The 19,500-nt window shown below is 62.8% G+C and overlaps 2 protein-coding genes across 3 annotated transcripts in view; one reads left to right on the top strand and one right to left on the bottom strand.

Annotated features, from left to right (window-relative positions):
- The window catches only part of SMIM35 (small integral membrane protein 35), a 17,877-nt gene extending 10,803 nt beyond the window's left edge, over positions 1 to 7,074 (bottom strand). Inside the window, exon 1 of the mRNA XM_075909332.1 lies at positions 6,292 to 7,074. Coding sequence (XP_075765447.1) covers positions 6,292 to 6,298 — 7 coding nt within the window. The 5' untranslated portion in view covers positions 6,299 to 7,074. The remainder of the gene's footprint in view (positions 1 to 6,291) is intronic.
- LOC112544839 (transmembrane protease serine 4) overlaps positions 1,847 to 19,500 on the top strand; it is a 23,771-nt gene continuing 6,117 nt past the window's right edge. The window contains exons 1-8 of one of the 2 annotated variants that reach the window (XM_075909330.1): positions 1,847 to 2,005; positions 9,915 to 9,948; positions 10,032 to 10,145; positions 12,034 to 12,186; positions 12,372 to 12,501; positions 16,512 to 16,613; positions 17,663 to 17,703; positions 18,764 to 18,923. In XM_075909330.1, coding sequence (XP_075765445.1) covers positions 2,003 to 2,005; positions 9,915 to 9,948; positions 10,032 to 10,145; positions 12,034 to 12,186; positions 12,372 to 12,501; positions 16,512 to 16,613; positions 17,663 to 17,703; positions 18,764 to 18,923 — 737 coding nt within the window. In that variant the 5' untranslated portion in view covers positions 1,847 to 2,002. The remainder of the gene's footprint in view (positions 2,006 to 9,914; positions 9,949 to 10,031; positions 10,146 to 12,033; positions 12,187 to 12,371; positions 12,502 to 16,511; positions 16,614 to 17,662; positions 17,704 to 18,763; positions 18,924 to 19,500) is intronic. The other variant, XM_075909329.1, reaches the window with a different exon arrangement.

Raw genomic sequence — 19,500 nt, 5'->3', positions numbered from 1 at the left:
GAGTCCTGAGCCAACAATAACAAAATCTGCCTGAGTCAACGACCTTCGAGAATGCTGTGTTTGGGACTGTGAAGAAGCACAGTTTATGAAAAGCAGAATGTGGACTTTTGGGAAGTTTGAGAGGGTATAAAGATAGTTGTAATCTTGCAATAAAACGATTTCTTGCTTGCACCGGCCGGAGTCCGTGCCTTCATACACCACAATCCCTCACTTTGAAAAAGTGACCTGCCTGCGGCGGCATATCCACTCCCCAATCCGTGGGCCCCTGGGCTCGGCCAGCAAGGGCTGACGAACTCAGTGGAGACCCCCCATGCACAGTTACCTGGGAGACTATCAGGCAGGGCTGGCGGATACCGAGCTAGGTCCAGCACTGACCATCTCGTCCCATTTGCCGGGGGAGTTGCCTGCGTAACAACCTGGGCCTGCTATTCTGGGAAGTGCCACTATGCTAACTAGTCAGCAATGAAAATAGACACCCCGCCCCACAGCGTCTAATGGGTTTACAGATGCCGGAGCTCTCTAGCAGGCTCCTCTCGACCTCGCCACAGACCCTCCGAGCTCATTCTCCTCCGTTGCCATGGACTAAATCCGTTAGGCAGCCGCATGCCATACGTGGGGGGGCACTGGCTGCCCGTACCCACCCCCCTTGGCACTGTCATGTCATTCCACCCTCAGCCTGCTGGGACCTGCTCTGGCGCCCACAGCCCGCCCCTTTCGTTACGGCGCAGAGCCAGGGCGGACAGGAACAGCCGCTCCCTGGGGGTCGGCGTGCGACGTGGGAGGTGGGGGGGCCCTTGGCGCGGCGTTGCACGAGGTTCTCCCGGCCAGCAGCCTGCAGGAGCAGCCCCGGCACGGGAGGGGCAGGCGCCCTGGTGATGTTCTCACGTGAATGGGTTTTTAATTTCCGGTAATTACCGGTTTCGAGACCATTTCCTCAGTCTCGTTGCACCATACCAGGGAGCATCTCTGGTCACGGCTGGGACGGGCTCCTGGCCCACTGACGTGCACCCTCCCCTGCGCGGTCCTGCCCCAGGGCCCTGGAGGCTCTGGCGCGAGCCCCTTCTCCGGCAGCTCCCTGCCACGGCCCCCAGCACGTGGCAAATCTGAGGGAGTGACGCTGCACGACCCACGGCCCGCAGGGTGCTCACTGTTACCCGGCTGAGACGCGGCGCCCGAGACGCCGGGCGCGCCCAGGCCTCACTCCGCACTGGTGTGCCACGGGAGCGTCATCGTGATGTCCCCATGGCCAGAGAGGTGAGCGCCTGTCCCAGGGCGGGTCTGGCGGCAGCGGGAACTGTCTCTGCTTCGCGGGCTCACGGCGCTCCGCACCACGCACACACGCCAGGCCAGGGGTACGTACGTGGAGCACAGCACCCGCCCCTGGAACGAGGCCCTTCCCGGGTGCCGCGTGGCAGCCGTCGAAGGCCCAGCAGCCGCACAGCAGCCAGCGCAGGCCAGGGAAGGAATGTGCATGAAGAGGGGGGCAGGGCCGTGTGCTCAGTGACTCACTGCAGAACTGTGTGTCCCCTCCAGGAACAGGGCGAGCTGGTGACCTGAGAGGCCAGGCCTGGGGACTCCCGCGCCCCGCTCTGCCCCTCCCCAGTAATGCGGAAAGAAGGGCGCCGGGCGGAGGGGAGGCTGCGGGCAGGTGCCTGCTACCCAGGGAGAGGACGCGCCAGCCGGGCCGGCCTTGGCAGCCGCTCTGGAGGTGAGTCCCGCCCCGGGGTAGCGGCAGAGACGATTAGGCAGGTGATGTGGATCTGACAGGTGGGTATCGAATTACAGTCCAAATGAGAATTCCTGTTTGGCGACTCCGGACGGGGTTTTAAAGTGCTCTGCCCCTGTCCAGCCGCCAGTGCTGGGACACGGCCCCGGGGAGCGGGGCAGAGCGGGGATCGCCGCAGAGCATCCGGGACCGAACAAAACGCCTGGGTCCTAGGCGCCCAGGCCTCCCCTGGAGCCGGGAACCGACTCTCCGAGGACACCTGGGAGCGGGGCAGCCATGGTGAGTCACCGGCATGGGAGCGCAGAACAGCTTTTGGGCCACCGTCCTTCCCCAGGGATGGGGGACGCGCCCCTCCCTATTCGCTGCCATCCCACGGCTCTCCGGCGAGAGTGCCACGCCTGGTGGGCTGGCGAGCAGCGCCGTGCCGACGGGGCAGGGGTGAGGGGGAAGCCCTGGCTCTCCCGGCACCGCTTTCAGATGGCCTGTTCTGCCCGGGCTCTCGTAGCCAGCTGTAGCTCTCAGCCCAGGCGTGTAACCTCCTCTGCCTCCTTCCTTCTGGGCTTCCTGGCTTGCTTGCTACTGCCCCCAGCCCGGGGCTTCCCCGCCTGCCTCTCCCCACTAGGAGCAGCACAAGCACCCCGTGGAATTCGCTGCCCCTCGCACGTTTGCTTGCCGGGCTCCGTGGCGGGGTCCTGAGGTCCACGTACGTGTGTTCTTAGAAGGGCCGCTCCCTAAGAGTCTCGGAGACAGCTGGGCAAGACCAGGGCCTGCCTCCCCGGCAGAGCCCCGGGCGCTGGCCTGCCCCACACCTCGCACGCCGCCCAAAGGGCAGGCGCTGGGGAAGGTGGGTGCACAGTGCACTCACACGACGGCTGTGTGCACAAGGCTCTTGGGAAAAGCTGCCCCTCCCCCACGGCAGCTGCAGTGCGAGGCGTTTCCCCGCGGCCTGGCCCGTGCGGGAGGGGAGAGCACGGGGCTTTGCTCAGAATTCGTCCCCAGACGAGCGGAGTGCAGGCCCAGGGCAGCAGAATCCCTTGATCTCCAGGGCAACAAGCCCCAGGCCTGCGCCGACTCGCACTGCGGAGGACGCACCCCTGCTGCAGCTGACAGGCATGGAAGGGGCCAGGGCGTGACCGCGCCGTGGAGGTGGAGGTGGCATCTGGCCCATGGCTGCGTCCCAGAGGCCTGGCGGGCGATAGAAGGCTCTGCACAGAGCCCGACTCGCGCTCACGCGCCGGCTGCCTCCTCTCTCTGCGCCCTCCCCCCGGGCTGGCTGTGCCACGCGGCCAGCGGGAGCGGGGAAGTCAGACTGGCGCAAGCAGGGTCACAACCCACCCCGAGGCCCCGGATTCGAACGCCCATCTGGGAGTCACTCGCTCGCTGGTTTGTGTTGCCAGGGCGCCCAGCCGCTGCCTGTTCTCGCGGCGAAGACGGCCAGGTCACTGGAATTACTGGCGGCAGCTCCCGGATTCCAGGGCAGCGATGTGCTTGCTTTACTTCGACCAGCGCAGGTCCTGCCTGGCTTTGCCCGGAGCCAGCGCGGCGTTAATGCCACGGCGCGCTGAGGTCAGCCAGAGAGATGCTGCCCCCTCCCTTGGGCTGGCGCGACCAGGCTCAACTGGCCACGTCTGCCTCCGACACGGCAGCAGGGTTTCGCTCCTGCTTGGCCGGGACGTGTCCCCGAGGCAGCCGCAGGGCCAGAGCGTTGCAAGGGCCCCGGCTGGGCTCCGCAGAGCGGGAAGCTCCGTGGCTGGAAGCCGCCGCGTGGGAGGAGGCAGGAGCTCAGCAAAATCCCTGCCAGCGCCGGCCCAGCGTGGGAATTTGCCCCTCGGCGTTTATGCAGCTGCCCGGGATGACTGCAGAGGGGATCTCCTTGGTGTCCTCTCCCCACGCTGGCACAGGCCCTCTTGGTTGTGAGACAGGCTCCAGGGGCTGGGCGGGGCGGGAAGTCGAGGCCCCGGGGGGCGCTGAAACCCGCACCCGGAAGGACTGGCCACATCAGAGCCCTGCATGGCGCCTGGGGGCAGCGCTGGGATTTTGCGGGTGAGCAGCAGGGCAGGCTGTTGCCAGAGGCTGAGGCAGGGCCCACACGTAGCAGAGAGAGGCCGCCTGGAGGAAATCAAGTCAGGGATGGGCAGATGAAAAGGCAGAAAGCCAGACTGGCCCCTGGCCAAAAACACATCCCGCCCCCGCCCTGCGGAGGCCAGTTTCAGTTGGACGCGTTCCTGGAGCTTTCATTACGCTACAGAATCTTTAACCGGAGATTAATTTTTAATTCCCGGAGACTCCAGGGCAATCCTGGAAGGATGGCAACCCGAGTCCTCGCCCCGGCGCCCTCACACCCACTCCTCAGACACAGGCTTCTTCATACCAGACTCCTGCACCTGCCTCCTGGCAAGCAGCATGCTCCGCCTTCCCCCCGCCGGCCGCCCTGCCAGGACCCGCCGCGGAACACGGGCGTGGAGGAGAACGCTCCTGACCAGGCTGCCCCCGGGAGCAATAGCTTGGCCCATGAACATCCCTCCCTGCGCCACTGAACTTCAGGGGAAGTTTGTTAGCAGTTAGCGCATTGCACGGGCTGTGAGGCCTAGTGGGAGGATCGGGGCGGTATTGCAGAGCACTGCCGGACAGCTCAGTACATCCCCGTGAAACCCCCATTCTAACACCAAACCACCGGGACTCGTGGGAACCACACGCGTGGGTTTCCCAAGGGTTTCCAGTCACCTCGGAAAAGGTATGCTGGAATTCGAAAAGGTTGAGAAAAGGGGGTATGGAACGGCTGCTGTGTGGGGAGAGATGGGTAAGACGGAGACTTTTCGGTTTGGAAAAGAGACATGGCATGATGGTGGGCTATAAAATCATGACTGGGGTAAGCGAGTGGACAAGGAAGTGCTATTTACTCCTTCCCATGACACAAGAACTAGGGGTCACAAATAGAATTAACAGGCAGCAGGTTTGAAACAAACACAAGGAAGTATTTCTTCATACAATGCACAGTCAACCTGTGGAACTCCTTGCCAAGGGATGTTGTGCAGGCCAGGACTTTGAAAAGGTTCAAAGAAGAGCTGGATAGATTCATGGAGGGCAGGTCCATCAATGGCTATTGGGCAGGGAGGGTGTCCCTGGCCTCTGTTTGTCAGGGCTGGGAATGGGCGACAGGGGCGGGATCACATGAGGATTCCCTGTTGTGTTCACTCGCTCTGGGGCTCCCAGCATTGGCCACAGTCAGCAGCCAGGACGCTGGGTGAGACGGGCCTTTGGTCTGCTCCAGCCTGGCCGTTCTGATGTTCTTAATGGGGATCAACGCCTGCATTTCCACAGCAGCCTGCAGGGTTGGGCAGGGGGTCAGCAGACCCTGGAGTTGAATCCTGAGCCTGACATCACGGGCAGTACAGGCGAGGGAAGGCCTATCCCAGACCCCACCCCTACCCTGTACAGCGTCCCAACGCCAAGAGCCAGCCCTGAGCAGACAGCGCAGAGGGAGCTCAGCACAAGGGCCCCGACCCCAGAGGAGAAGGGTGGCTAGTGCCAGGGCACTGAGGCACCGTCCCTGCCTTGTTCCCCAGGGACTCGGCCCTGCTCTAGGGAGGGACAGGCCGGTGCTGTGCCAGGCCCTCGGGCAGGGGGAGAGCCGTTCTCACCCAGCGGCAGCGTCTCGAAACCCGGCGCGGGGAGCAGCCTCCGCTCGGAACAAAGGGAAACGGAGGGGGGAGGCGAGACCCGACGGAGGGGGGAGGCGAGACCCGACGGAGGGGGGAGGCGAGACCTGACGGAGGGGGGAGGCGAGACCCGACGGAGGGGGGAGGCGAGACCCGACGGAGGGGGGAGGCGTGACCCGACGGAGGGGGGAGGCGAGACCCGGCGCAGGCTGAGCCAGGCACCGCCCCTCCCCGAGACAATGGGTCACGGTGCGTGGCTCCAGGGAATGCAGGCAGAGCCGGCGCCGGAGCGTTTGGGGGCGGGTGTGGGTCTGCTCCTCGGGTGTGGAGTGTGAGGGGGTGGCATGTCATGCCCATTTGCTCTCCTCTGCCCGGGTGCAGGGCGGGGAGGGTCACTCGCCGTTCCTTGGCAGCCATGAGGCCATGCCTGCCCTCGGCTAGGACACATGGCGCAGTGCCCTCAGCTCCGCTCCGCATGGCTGTCCCAGACTGTGTTGGGGGCGTCTCTCCAAGCCCTGCCTGGAGGCCTGGGAATCGCAGCTTCCATTAAAAACAAGGCCAGTCTCTGCCCCGGGGCTGGGGAGGAGGCGAGAGCCCCCCCGGCTGGGAAAGAGGAGCCAGAGGGCGAACGCCACCAACGGAGCCGGGGTTGAGATCCCGTGACGCCGGGGGCCTGACTCCTGGTTTTCACACGCTGGGGACGGGCAACCCGCTGCTGGATCTTTAACTGGGAACAGTCGAGAGTCGGAAACCACACAACCCTCCCCCCCACACACTGGGAAAGCGGCTCCCCTCCCCCCCAGCAGCTCCCCAGCCTCGGGCCCTGCTGACTCGGCGTCCCCCGTGGGCCACTTTGCCCTAGAATGTGACGCCCACCCTGCAGGGGCACAGAGCCCTGACGCTTACCTGCCATGGCGCGTCCCACGGCGACTCGCGCAGGGCCGGAGGGGACACTAACGCGCCACAGAAAGGGGCCGGTTCCCACGGGCCAGGCGCTCGCGCTGCAAGTGAAAGCGGCCAGGGCCAGGGTGCAGCTCTCGGCCGCACGGCCAAGGCATCCGTGGGAGAGGGAGAGGGGCTAACCCCACAGCCTCCCCGGGGGCCCCGCCACGCTGCCCGGCCTCTGTCGAGCGGCAAGCGAAGAGAAAGGCGCGGCGGCTCCTAGGGCAAAGCGCGGCTGGTGTGTGCAGCAGGGCAGGGCCTCTCCTGCACGCCGGCCTGGGGGATGGATGGGGCTCAGTGTCACCACGGTCTCCTGAGACGCTGCTGCACGGGGGTTGTTTACGCGTCTCCTAGCAGCGGCAGTAGCTGTCCCTGCTCCTCTGTCTGCCCTTAGTCCCTCGGGGCGGGGGTGGAGCCCTGCCTGGCTTCACAGGTGTCACATCCACTCGGCACGGGGCAGCCGACCCATCGCACTGGACCCGGCTGGCCATGCAAGACCGGAATGCGGGGAATAAAAGCCGCCTGCCCCTTGCTGCAGCTTTATTCCTGGGCTGGGCCGGGATTTGCCCTGGGGAAGTTCCCCTCCTGCCCTGGACAGTCACTGGGCTGCTTCCACAGTGCGTCCACCTGCACCGAGCGGCAGGCTCAGCAGTTCTGCCCTGGGGCAGGGTCTGCCGCCCACAAATGCCCAAGTCTCCCTGGTACTGACACTGCTGAAAGACGCCAGCCGGGGAGGCCCAGCCAGCCAGCCGGGGAGGCCCAGAACAACCCCTCGACCCAGGCGCTTTCAGATCTGCACCTCGGGCGAGCTGGGAATTTCTCACCCCTCTTGAACATGGGTTGAGCCGGAAGTCTTTGTTGAAATCCGGTTCTCGGCCAGATGGCTGCAGGTAATCCCTCCCTTGCTCCTCCTGCCCCCGAATCACACCCGGCAGCCCCGCTGCTCTGCGCAGACGTTCCCCGCCGCACAGCTTCGCCCAGCGCAGCCGAGAGCTGCTCCTGGGCTCCGCCAGCGCGGCCTGGGCGCTAGGAGCCCGTTCCCCAGACAACTGCAGCCTTTGTTCTCGCAAACCGCAAGCTGAGATCCAGGGGTGAGCTTATTCCTTGGGGCCAGTTTGTGCGCCAGGAACTGGGGGAAAGGCCCCAGCTGAGGCGTCAGGCCCAGACCCAACAAAGCATCCTCACTGAAATGTCGGGCTGCTGGGGCCTGGAGAGCTCATCTCCCCCTCCCCTCCCCCCCAGCGGCAGGACCGGAGAAACGGAGCCCTTCCCGGGACAGGGATTGCACAGCCTCGGCGGGAGCCTGTCGCGGGGCTGAACGACTTTCCCAGCCTCTGACCGTGCTGTAGGGTACGCCCAGGGCACCTTGCCCGCCTTCCGGGGACAGGGAGAACAGGGGAGCCCCGCCCTCTCCAACACAGGCTCTGCTCGGGTCCCCCTCACTTCTATTGTGAGGCTAAACGTGCCCAATTTTTCCAACTTTTCCACCCTGGTGAGATTTTTCTAAAGCTTCTTGTGCTCGCCTGGGCTCTCTGCCACATGCCCGTCTCTCCCCTAGAGCGCGGTGCTGCCCAGTGCCGGGCAGAGTGAGGCAGACAGCCCCTGCGCCGCCCACACAGCGCTCCTGGCAGTGCCCCTCAGCGCGCCAGGCCGCTGAGTGGTTCAGTCTGTCGGCCGCTGGCACCCAGGCGCTTGGTGGCAGACGGGCCCCGCGCCGTTCCCCAGTTTGCAGCTGTCGTGTGATTCGTCCGTTCCTGTTCCGAATGAAGCGCTTCGCCCTTGTCTGGCAGATTTCGGCCTGTGGCCGTCAGACACGTTCGCCGTTGGGCCAAGCCATTTTGAACTCTGACCCGACCTCCGACGTGCTCGCAGCCCCTCTGCACCGATAGACGCGCACTCTCCACCCCGCTACTGACTAGCGCCAGCCCTGGGACTCCCCGCTCCACCGCAAACCCCTGAGAACCTCTCTGGATACCTGCTTCCCCCAGCCGTCCCCACCCCGCACGGATTGCTGTGCTCACGGGCTGCCAGGTGGGACTCTGCGCAAACTCGAACGCCTCCCTCCCACCCAGGAAAAGCTCACACGCCTCGCGCTAAGCAGAGGGACTATCCCCTGCCTATGCCCTTAGTGACCCGGGAGAGCGCGCGTCCCCTCGCCGCCCTGGACGCGCACGCCGGCGCCGTTCAGCCTATGCCACTGCAACGCGGGCCATGCAGCTCTATCGCTGGCAAGGGGCCAGGGGAACAGCCAGGCACTTCCCCCCGCTGGGCCCACGCAGCACCAGAGACCGCTAGCATAGCCTGGCTCAGGGCATCGCCAGGGCACAGCTCGAGTGCCGGTCTGCTCAAGACCTACGGCGGGACACCTGGGGCACCTGTCGGGCGAGTCTGCTGGGCTCAAACCCCAGGAGACAAGCATGTGACGGGAACAGACCTCTTGGGGCCATTCGGTTGCCTGGGCAAAAGCAAGCTCAGGATCTTAGCCTTTAACAGGGTGTGACGGCGCCTTGGGGGTCCCCCGTCTCCTGCACCCCGAAATGGCACAAACAGACTGCACCAGCCGGTGGAATAGAGGAAGTTTATTGCCTCTCCAGGATACAGCACAGCACAGATGGAATCTGGTCACAGAGCTGGGCTAGGATGCCTCAGGCCCCCTTGAGATGGGGGAGACTGGGCCCCTAAACTCCAGCCCCTTTCCCTAGGGTGTCTCCTCCATGCTCCCAGACAGCAACTAACCCACACTCTTCCAGCCCTGCCCCCCAGCCAGGGCAGCATTCCACCTTCCTTTGTTCCTCTCCATGGGGGGTGTCTGGCCTTACCGGTTGAGAGGTCCCTTTGCATAGTGACTCATCCTGTTTTGCTGGGTAGTGGTACCCGCGGCAGCCAGTGGGGGTGTGACGTAGTGGGGGTACTTGCTGGGCTGTGGTGACCCCTGCTGTCTGGAGCAAGACCCAGCAGGGAAAACCTCGCTAGGCAGAGGTAATGCCAAACTTGTCGAACCAGTGGCCAGACACCCCCCCTGGAGAGGAACAAAGGAAGGTGAATGCTGCCCTGGACTGGGGGGCAGGGCTGCAAGGGAATTTAGTTGTTACTGTGGGAGAGCATGGAGGAGAGCCTAGGGAGAGGAGCTGGAGTTTAGGGGCCCAGTCTCCCCCCAACTCAAGGGGGCCTGAGGCATCCTAGCCCAGTTCTGTGACCAGATTCCATCTGTGCTGTGCTGTATCCTGGAGAGGCAATAAACTTCCTCTATTCCACCGGCTGGTGCAGTCTGTTTGTGCCATTTCGGGGTGCAGGAGACGGGGAACCCCCAACGCGCCGTCACAGGGGGTTACCCCAGAGCCAGCAGCATAGAAACCAGTCAGGTACCCCCACTACGTCACACAGGGACCACGAGGGTCATTCCATGGGGGACCAGTGGGAACCTCCCCTGCCCTCAGCAGGCTTTAGATCCCACCCGAGCATCCCGGCCATTGGCGTCCAAGCAAGCAGCCTGCACCGTGCACTCTCTCCCCAGGAGCCCTTCCCCCACCAGCTGTCCTTCCACTGCCTGGATTCAGGCCACTGACAGCTGTCCCCTTCCGTTGCAGGAGCCGGACGCTGCGTGGCCCCTGAACAGGAGAGGTAAGGGCCTCCGGGTCTCAGGCATGGTGTGCTGGAGCTGTGCTCCAAGCCCCCGTGCCCACGTGCTGCTCTCTGTGTTGCAGGCCCCCCTCCGGCCCGCAAGCCCCGCACTGTGGCCCAGAACTTCAAGCGCCTCGGCATCCCGCTCATCGCCACCATCCTGAGCCTGGCCACCATCATCGTCATCGCCTTCCTCAGTAAGGCCCCCGCCGGTCACGCCTGCACAGCCACGCGCTGCCCTCTCGCTCGCACGCCACCCCCTGCCACGCAGGCCTGGCCACGGCACCCTGGCAGGGCGCTGGAGTGAGCGCGCCGGAGGCGCCAGCCTTTCCCCGGCAGAAACGGGGCCTCACGCCGGCTCAGCCATTTGGTCGCGGGAGGAACAGGGCACGATGCAAAGCTGGAGCCCAGAGCCCAGTCCCCTCCCAAAGCCAGGGGCTCTTGGGGTCCAGGGGTCGGGGGAGGCTGCCTGTGCTCTGGGATTTCATCCCAATGCCACCTCTGTGCCGGGTGGCGTTGGACTCCGGCGTCGATGCAGAACTTGGGGGGCAAACTACAAGGAGCCTTTGTCTGCCCGCGGGGGCGGGCGCAGTGAGGCCTGGGCTGGAGTTCTGTGTGCCACGAGAGGAGGGCTCCCCCGCGGGCTCTGGGGCTCGGTAGCCAGCCGGGCCCGCCAGCGGAGTCCATCGGCCAGGCTGCAGACAGTGCGGAGTTTCATTGCCCTGGGGAGCAGCCAGTTTTCTCCCTCTCTGCTTGTGGCTTTGCTCTGCAGCAGTTCTGCAGAAAAGACCCTGGGGGTTATAGTGGGTGAGAAGCTGGAGATGAGTCAACAGGGGGCCCTTGTAGCCAAGAAGGCTAATGGCATATTAGGTGCATTAGGAGGAGCATGGCCAGCAGATCCAGAGATGTCATTATTCCCCTTTATTCAGCTCTGGTGAGGCCACATCTGGAGTATTGTGTCCAGTTCTGGGCCCCCCACTATAGAAAGGACGCATTGGAGAGGGTCCAGCGGAGGGCAACCAAAATGATTAGGGGCCTGGAGCACATGACCTGTGAGGAAAGGCTGAGGGATTTGGGTCTGTTTAGTCTGGAGAAGCGCAGAGTGAGGGGGGATTTGAGAGCAGCCTTCAACTTCCTGAAGGGAGGTTCCAAAGAGGATGGAGAGAGGCTGTTCTCAGTAGTGACAGGTGGCAGAACAAGGAGCAATGGGCTCAAGTTGCGGTGGGAGAGGTCCAGGTTGGATATTAGGGAAAACTATTTCACTAGGGCTGTGTCTACACTGGCACCCTTTTCCGTAAAAGGGATGCTAATGAGACACTTCGGAACTCAAGTAGGAATAAGGGCTCTTCCGGAAAAGGGCTTGTTTTCCGCAAGATCCCGTCTAGACTGGCGCTTTTCTCCGGCAAAACCCCGAGCCGGAAAAAAGCGGCAGCCATGTTCATGCAAATGCCACGGGGGATATTTAAACAGGAGTGTTGTGAGCCAGACACGAGGAGTCGTTCTTCTGCTCCACTCTGCGCTGGTCAGGCTGCAGTTGGAGGGTTGTGTCCAGCTCTGGGCACCGCATGTCAAGGAAGATGTGGGGAAATTGGAGAAGGCCCAGAGAAGAGCAACACGAATGACGTAAGGTCTAGAGAACAGGAGCTATGGGGAAGACGGAAAGAACTGGGTTTGTTTAGTTGGAAAGGAGAAGACGGAGGGGACGTGATAGCGGTTTTCAGGTATCTCAAAGGGTGTTATACGGGGGAGGGAGAAAACTTGTTCTCCTGGGCCTCTGAGGACAGGACACGCAGCAAGGGGCTCAAACTGCAGCCAGGGAGGTTCAGGTTGGACATTAGGGAAATGTCCTGCCAGGAGGGTTAAACGCTGAAATAAGTTGCCCTGGGGGTTGTGGAATCCCCATCCCTGGAGCTATCCAAGAGCAGGCTGGACAGACGCCCGTCAGGGATGCTCTAGACAGTGCTGGGTCCTGCTGGGAGGGCCGGGGACCGGACTCGATGCCTCTCGTGGTCCCTGCCCGTCCTGTGATTCTATGAGTGTAAGATTCTGTCCCAGCCACGTTGGCCTCTGTCCCTTTCCCTCCAGTCAAGGCAGCTCTGGAACGCTACTACTTCCTCTGCAGCAAGAGCTTCACCTTCATCCCCCTGCAGCAGCAGTGTGACGGGCAGCCAGACTGCCCCTGGGGCGAGGACGAGGGGAACTGCGTGCAGCACGTCCCGGACGGTCCCCCCGTGGGAGGTGAGTGTGCCGCCTCGCTGGGGGCAGGGGGCGGGCAGGCCAGGGAGGTGCTAGAGCAGACAGAGCCTTTTGCTGCATTTAGAAAGCACCGCGCCCAAGGCTGCAGCAGGGAGGGGCGCGTGGGCCAAACTGCAGCCGGCTGGAGGGGGCCTGCGATGCGGCTGACTCTCTGTGTTTCTCCCCAGTCCGCACAGCCCAAGACAGAGCTGCCTTGCAGGTGCTAGATAGAGAGACCGGAGCCTGGTTCTGGGCATGTCACGATAACTTCGATAGGACCCTGGCAAAAGCAGCCTGCAAGCAAATGGGCTACAGCAGGTACCTGCCTTGCATCTCGCTCCCACTGCTCCCCGGTCACCCCCTCCCTCTCCACTCCCCCTGCGCCTTCGAGATTAACACTTCCCGGAGTGGGGAGGCAGGAAGTGATTAATGCTCATTAGCATGCAGAGGTCAGGCCCAATGGCCAGCGCTGTCTCTCTGGCACCCTTCCCGCTCAGCCTCGCCGGCCTATTCAGAGCTTCCTCTCTGCTAAGGCTGTGCCTGGCTTTGGGGGTTGAGGGCCCTGGCCCCCATGTAGCCCCCAGAGTTCCTGCTTCTCCAAGGCCTAGCTCCAGTCTCACACACCGAGTGCGATCGCCCCAGCCTCCCCTACTGAAACAGAAGCACCCGTAGCCCTGGGCCCCGTAGCTGGCACCCTGAGGCCCTTCCAGGAGCTCTGCAGTCACCCTCGGATCAGGGCTTCCCTGCATGCTCCCAGCCAGCTTCACCACTAGCCCTTACTGCTGCAACCCGCCCAGCCCACGCGTCTCCATCGGCCCAGCCACCCCAGCGCTTTCCCACTCCCTTCTTTGCCCGAGTGAGGGCCAGCTGCTTCTTTTTATAGCCTGCCTTGCTCACATGATCGGTCACATGACTTCAGGGTGATTTTCCCTCCCTCAGTATTCCCAGCTGCTCAGGATTGCAGCCCCAGAACAGCTGGGCTGGCCTGATCCACCCACAGCCATTTCAGACAGACCCGCCCCCAGCCCGCCCCCAATGAGTAAGTAAGCTTGAAAGGCTGTGTGTGCCGCTCTGGTCTGCAGCTGCTCTTCCCAGTGAGCAGGGCTCAGTGCCTGCTGCTCGGCTAATTGCAGCCTGGCCAGCTCCAAGCATCCACCAGGAAGGGCCCCGCGTCACGAGCCTGGCTGAGGAGCACGAGATTCACACGCTGGGAGGGCGGGGGGGCTGGTTTTGTTTGTTTTTTCCTCCTTCAGGTGTTGGAACCTTTAAGGTTCAAGTTTTTGAATGTTCCTCTAAGATCCGGGGGGGGCTAGAAACGTCCTTCGTTAGGGCAAAAACGCGAGGACTCGCACCTAATCCCTGACTCCCGCAAGGTGGGGCTGAAGCAACGGGGCTGAGAACTGGTAACAGCTTATGGGCACCTAACTCCCTTGGGCCCCTTGGAGAATGCAGCCTGCTCGTGACGCGGGGCCCTTCCTGGTGGATGCTTGGAGCTGGCCAGGCTGCGAGCAGGAACTGCCCCTCACCACCCTTCCCCGCACGCCGAATCCTTTCCCCTGAACAGCGACTGAGGCATTTTACTAGCACGTACAGAGCTATCTGCAGGGGAGCCCCCAACGCAATACGCCCTCCCGGCACCCCACTGGGCATGCAGTGTGCGAACGTGCTCCGCTCCCGACAACGAATGCAAAAGACAAAGCGCCCCCCCAGCTCCTTTCGGGGGAGGGGGTTGCTACGGAGACCCGGAAGAAGGGTGCCCCTCTGCAGTGCTCACTGAACAAGAAAGGCCCCCTCTTGGTTCTTCAGCGGCCTGTGCCCTGAGTGGGGTAGCTGGCGCTGGCCGTGGACCTCATGTAAGTAGGGGAATGGTCCTGCTATTGTGGGGAATTTTCCTGGCTTCTATACCACCCCAGTGAAATGGACCAGCGAAAGGATCCGAGTCCCCGCTCCCACTTCCTTTTCCCCATGGCTTCCCTGATCCTGAGGGCTCTCCTTCACTCTCCTGAGTAGCAGAGTCCTCGAATCCCCAACGAGGCTGGGCCCAGGTTTCCTGGGGTTAAACCCCCGACCTTGTGGTCACTAGGGGCAGGAGTTAGGGTGTCCCCACTCCGAGGTGCTCTCTGCACACTGCATGCTTTCTTGGCCCAGTGATCATTTCATAAGGTTCTAAGCAAATACAATTTATTAAACATCAACTGATTAAAGAGAAAAGAATAAGAAAAAATGAGAAAGTTTAAATGAGAACACACAGCCCTGCTCTGTAGCACGGGGACATCAAAACAGCAGCCTGCAGAGTGTAAGGACAGTTCACAGTCTCTTCCTTAGAGGCCCTGGATGTGCTGCAGGGGGGCTGCAGGCTGGACACGCTTGCTCTGGCAGTGACCACACAGCCTCAAGCTCTAAGTGGCCAGACCCCTCTCCCAGTCTGGCCTGCTGGGCCTCTTGGCTGGTGATATCTCCCTGCCCAGCGCCTCTCCCTGCACTTTGCTGGTCCCAGCTGCTCACCACACCCAGCTGCAGGCTGTGCTGCTTTGCCAGTCTCCAGCTCCTTGTGTTGCTTCTCTGTCCCTTTTGGCTCTCTGAGCACTGCCAGTCTGCTGCTCAACACAGGGTCTGCGCTCCTTGGGCTGTGTGTGCCCGGCTCTGGTGCTGCAGGACTGCCCCTCAGCACAGCTTGCACTCCTTGGGCTGCGTGTGCCTGGCTCTGGTGCTGCAGGACGGCCCCTCAGCACAGCTGGCACTCCTTGGGCCGTGTGTGCCTGGCTCTGTCGCTGCAGGACTGCCCCTCAGCACAGCTTGCACTCCTTGGGCTGCGTGTGCCTGGCTCTGGTGCTGCAGGACTGCCCCTCAGCACAGCTTGCACTCCTTGGGCTGCGTGTGCCTGGCTCTGGTGCTGCAAAGCTGCCCCTCAGCACAGCTTGCACTCCTTGGGCTGTGTGTGCCTGGCTCTGGTGCTGCAAAGCTGCCCCTCAGCACAGCTTGCACTCCTTGGGCTGCGTGTGCCTGGCTCTGGTGCTGAAAAGCTGCCCCTCAGCACAGCTTGCACTCCTTGGGCTGTGTGTGCCTGGCTCTGGTGCTGCAGGACTGCCCCTCAGCACAGCTTGCACTCCTTGGGCTGCGTGTGCCTGGCTCTGTCACTGCAGGACTGCCCCTCAGCACAGCTTGCACTCCTTGGGCTGCGTGTGCCTGGCTCTGGTGCTGCAGGACTGCTTCTCTACACAGCTTGCTCCTCTTAGCTGTCTCTCAGCTCTCCCCTTGCTCAGAGAGACCCAGAACAAGCTCAGCTCACAGGGAGGACGGGGCCTGGCCTCTCACTTTCCTCACTGGCCTGTCCAACCTGTCAATCAGGCCGAGCTGAGTGTTGGCTGCTTTCCATTGTCTCTGGGGTCTGTCAGTCTCAGGGCCCTAGTTTCTCATGGACCCTTCCCCTTTTGACACTGGGAGCTGGCGAACCAAAAACTCCCACCGAGTTTCAGTAAGGGGCTATCAGTCCCCTCACACTCACAGGGTCCGGGGCTGTTTGGGGCAGCCTGCCTCCCCGTGGCCATTGGGGCTGGTTTCTTGTTCCAGCCCCGTTTTTCTCTGCCTCCTTCCTGCTGCTTTCTCTCCTCGGCCCCTGCCTGCCGCTGGCCCTGTCTCCTGTGAGCACGTTGCCGACGCAGCGCGAGCGCCCCACAGCGAGATCAGACGTGCTCTGGCATCTGGACGTCCCTGCCCTTCCCGTTCCCAGGGGGATCCCAGCTGGGAGGGACGGGGGGGCAGCACAGTCCCACTGGGCCATGCACGCTGCACCCCCACGGCTTTCTCCCCGAGCGTTCTCCATCCGGGGGGCTGCCCCAGACTCAGCCCCACTTCCTGCAAGGGACCATGTTCTGCTGGCAGAGCCCCCCTGCCCAGCCCGTGGGCTCCTGTCTGCTCCCAAACCCGCTGGGCCAGGACCCCCAGACGGCAGCCCTGGGCCTTTGCCAGGCGCCGCGACGCTGCCTGTAACAAGGCAGTTTGCACTGGCCACCCCACACTTTCCCCAGGAAAGGTCCCGTCCCACAAGGCCGGGGTGGGGAACCCCAGGCCCGGGTGCCTGATGCAGCCCCTGGGTTGCCTGGATCTGGCCCCCGAGGCTTAAGGCCTCCCCTGGCAATAGGGAGCCCTGCTGGCACCCCCAGCCCCCGACTGAGTTTTCTGTGGGTCAGTGGCCCCCAACCCCCAAAAAGCTCCCCACCCCTGCACTAGGCCATGCTACATCCCCGGCCCAGCAGCAGGGAGGGGGCTGGTCATGGCCAGCTGCCGGGATGGGGCTGTGTTGGTAAAAGGCTGCCTGTGCTCTCCAGCACCGCCACGTTCAGCGCCGTGAGCATCGCCGACACGCGGGGCCTGCCCCTCAGGGAGGTCACACTGAGCCACGGGGGCCTGCAAGGGCAAGACTCTGGCAGGTGAGTGGCAAAGCGCCTGGTAGGTCCTCTGAGGGCGGAAGAACGTGGCCGTTCCCGTGCATCGGGCACAGAAGGGCTGCTGAGAGCCGCAGGGGCCTGGCCTGGTTCCTGGGGCTGAGAGCGGAGGCGTGGCGGTCCTTCGCCTTCGCGCCTAGGCAGCATTTCCCTGCAGAGCATGACGTGCACGTGGCTGATCTCCTCGGCGTGGCCAGCCGCTCCGTGGCCCTCTCCCCGTCTCAGCGGGAAAGCGGAGGCCCCAGACCCAGGATTTTCTAAGGCCCTGTGCTCAGACCACGTCTTTCTCCATCAGGCGGTGGAGATGTCAGCTGGCGCCCCTGGGATTCAACACAGCTGGCTGGCACGCCCCTTGCGGACGGTTCCCAGGAGGGCCTCCACCCTTCCTGGCTGGCCAGCTCCCCGCCACCCTGAGCTCTTAGTGCTGCTGGCCCCAGAGCGCTACTGAAATCCCTTGGGGCCAGGGCCAGAGAGATTCCCGTGCGTGACCAGCTCCTGCAATGTGACCGGCCAGCAACGCTGGGCCTCACGGCTGCGCTGCGGCGTCACTGAACCTGGGCTGGCCCAGAGCTGCACAGCCCCCCCACTCCCATGGGACAGGCCTCCAGGCCTTGGCAGGGCCTTTCTGCCAGCCAGTGCCCGTGGGGAGTGCCTGGCAGCTGGCCCTGGCTGCCCTGTGGCACAGCGTAGCCGGGTGCCATTAGGAACACGGCTGCCCCTTGCCGGAGCAGGGGAACGTGTAGCCGGGTGGGGAGACCAGCAGCGTGAATCGTCTCTGGGGTGGTGCCTGCAAAGTGCAGGTTAAACCGCTGCTGTGCCGGTCCATGGGGCCTTTGCACGGCTCTGGGGCCGGCCAGTCGGGAACCAGCACCGCTGCAGGCCTCCGCGCAAGCCCCGGGGTTTGAGGGCACAAAGGGTTCCAGTCCATGGGCCGGAGGCCGCGCATACTTAGCACTGTGGGGCACACGCCCTCCGGCCCACGGGCAGAGACGCCCTGCGAGAGGCGCAGCGTTTCACCCGCCGTTCTGTTCCAGGCAGTGCCTCTCGGGGGCCGTTGTTTCGCTGGTATGTGCCGGTAAGTCTGGCTCCGTTATTAGTACTGACTATGGGGCAGCAGTGGGGCAGGCGCCATTCTCATGGCTTGGCGGGCGGAGTTCAGGGGGGACAGACGTGCTACAGGCAGGAGCCCCGAGCTGCCTGCGCTGGCGGTTACGGAGCAGTGGAAGGAAGAGCAGCTGGTCTGCGCCGGGCTTAATGTCGTTGTGACGACGCGTCGGGATTTTCCCATCTCCTGCACCCTGAAATGGCATGAACAGACTGCACCAGCCAGTAGAATGGAGGTTGTTTATTGTTCCTCCAGCACAGCGCAGCACAGATGTCATCTGGTTACAGGAACTGGGGCTAAGAGGCCTCAGTGCCCCCCTTGAGATAGGGGGGTCCCAGCCCCCTCCCCAGTTCCTTTTCCCCTGCTTTCCAGACAGGAACTAACTCCCCCTCTTCCAGCCCTACCCCCAGCCAGGGCAGCATCCACCTCCCTTTGTTTCTCCCCATGGGGGCCGCAGGTCAGACAGGTTTTTGAGTCACCTTTGCATAATGAGGTTTTCCCTGCTGGGTCTTGCTCCAGACAGCAGAGGTCACCACAGCCCAGCAAGTCCCCCCACTACGTCACAGTCGTTCATTCTGCTAAGCCCATGAAGGGAACTGTTGGAAAGGGAAGGGAATAAACTCGTTGATTTAAGCAAGCCTGGGGAAAGTGCAGAGTCTGTGACGTATGTGTGAGCCCAGCGGTGTCAACGGAAGGCAAAACACAACCAGATCCCTGTGTTCATCCCCAGTCGTGTGGCCCAGGCTTACGCTCTGCACACACCAGTCTGGAACATGTCTAAAGGCACCTTTTCGGGGGTGGCATGTTCTTGGGGGTGGCACTTTCTCGGCGGTGGCACATTCTCAGGGTGGCACGTTCTCGGGGGTGGCACGTTATCGAGGGTGGCACGTTTTCGGGGGTGGCACGTTATGGGGGTGGCACGTTCTCGGGCGTGGCACATTCTCGGGCGTGGCACGGTGGGCAGGGCTCACGCTCTCACGTGCTGAGCTCAGCTATTGACTTGCTGTCTCTTCCCGGTCCTTGGACGCAGCCTGTGGCCAAAGCATCAAGTCTCCCCGAGTGGTTGGCGGGGGCCTGGCCAGGATTGAGGCCTGGCCGTGGCAGGTCAGCTTACAGCACAGAACCCAGCACCTCTGTGGGGGCAGCATCATTGGGCCCAGCTGGATCCTCACAGCAGCACATTGCTTCAGGTGAGCCTCCCCGTGCAATCCCACCGGGAATGGGGGCAGGGCCTGCATTTAACTGCGCACACAAGCCAAGCCCTCCCTTCGGGCGCTACAGGCCAGGGCTCCGTGGAACTGGCACTTGACAGCCCATGAAACACTTGGCTGAAATGAAAAGAATGGGATGAGCATTCACAGCGTGTTGTGATTATAGGGGCGTCGCTGGAAAGCGAATAAGCCATTTTGTTGCTGTTTTCAATTGTAAAAAAATAAATAAAAAGAAGCCAGAAGCCAGTTTGGGATTTGTTTGGGAATCCCCCCGCCCCCCCCCCCCCCACACACACACACACACACCCCGTATACATTCCCACAAAACCTTCCAGTTAGCCACAAAGCTGCTGGACATGAAGAAAAGTTTGGATAAAAGCTTTTCAACAAGCGCTAATTCCAGCTGTAGCCAGCTATACACACACCTGGCCATGCACACAGCCAGCTATACACACACCTGGCCATGCACACAGCCAGCTATACACACACCTGGCCATGCACACAGCCAGCTATACACACACCTGGCCATGCACACAGCCAGCTATACACACACCTG

The sequence above is a fragment of the Pelodiscus sinensis genome, chromosome 26 (assembly GCF_049634645.1).
Source record: "Pelodiscus sinensis isolate JC-2024 chromosome 26, ASM4963464v1, whole genome shotgun sequence".
Taxonomy (NCBI): domain Eukaryota; kingdom Metazoa; phylum Chordata; order Testudines; family Trionychidae; genus Pelodiscus; species Pelodiscus sinensis.
Note: the sequence above shows the minus strand (reverse complement) of the source record. Positions and strands in the feature narration are given on the sequence as shown.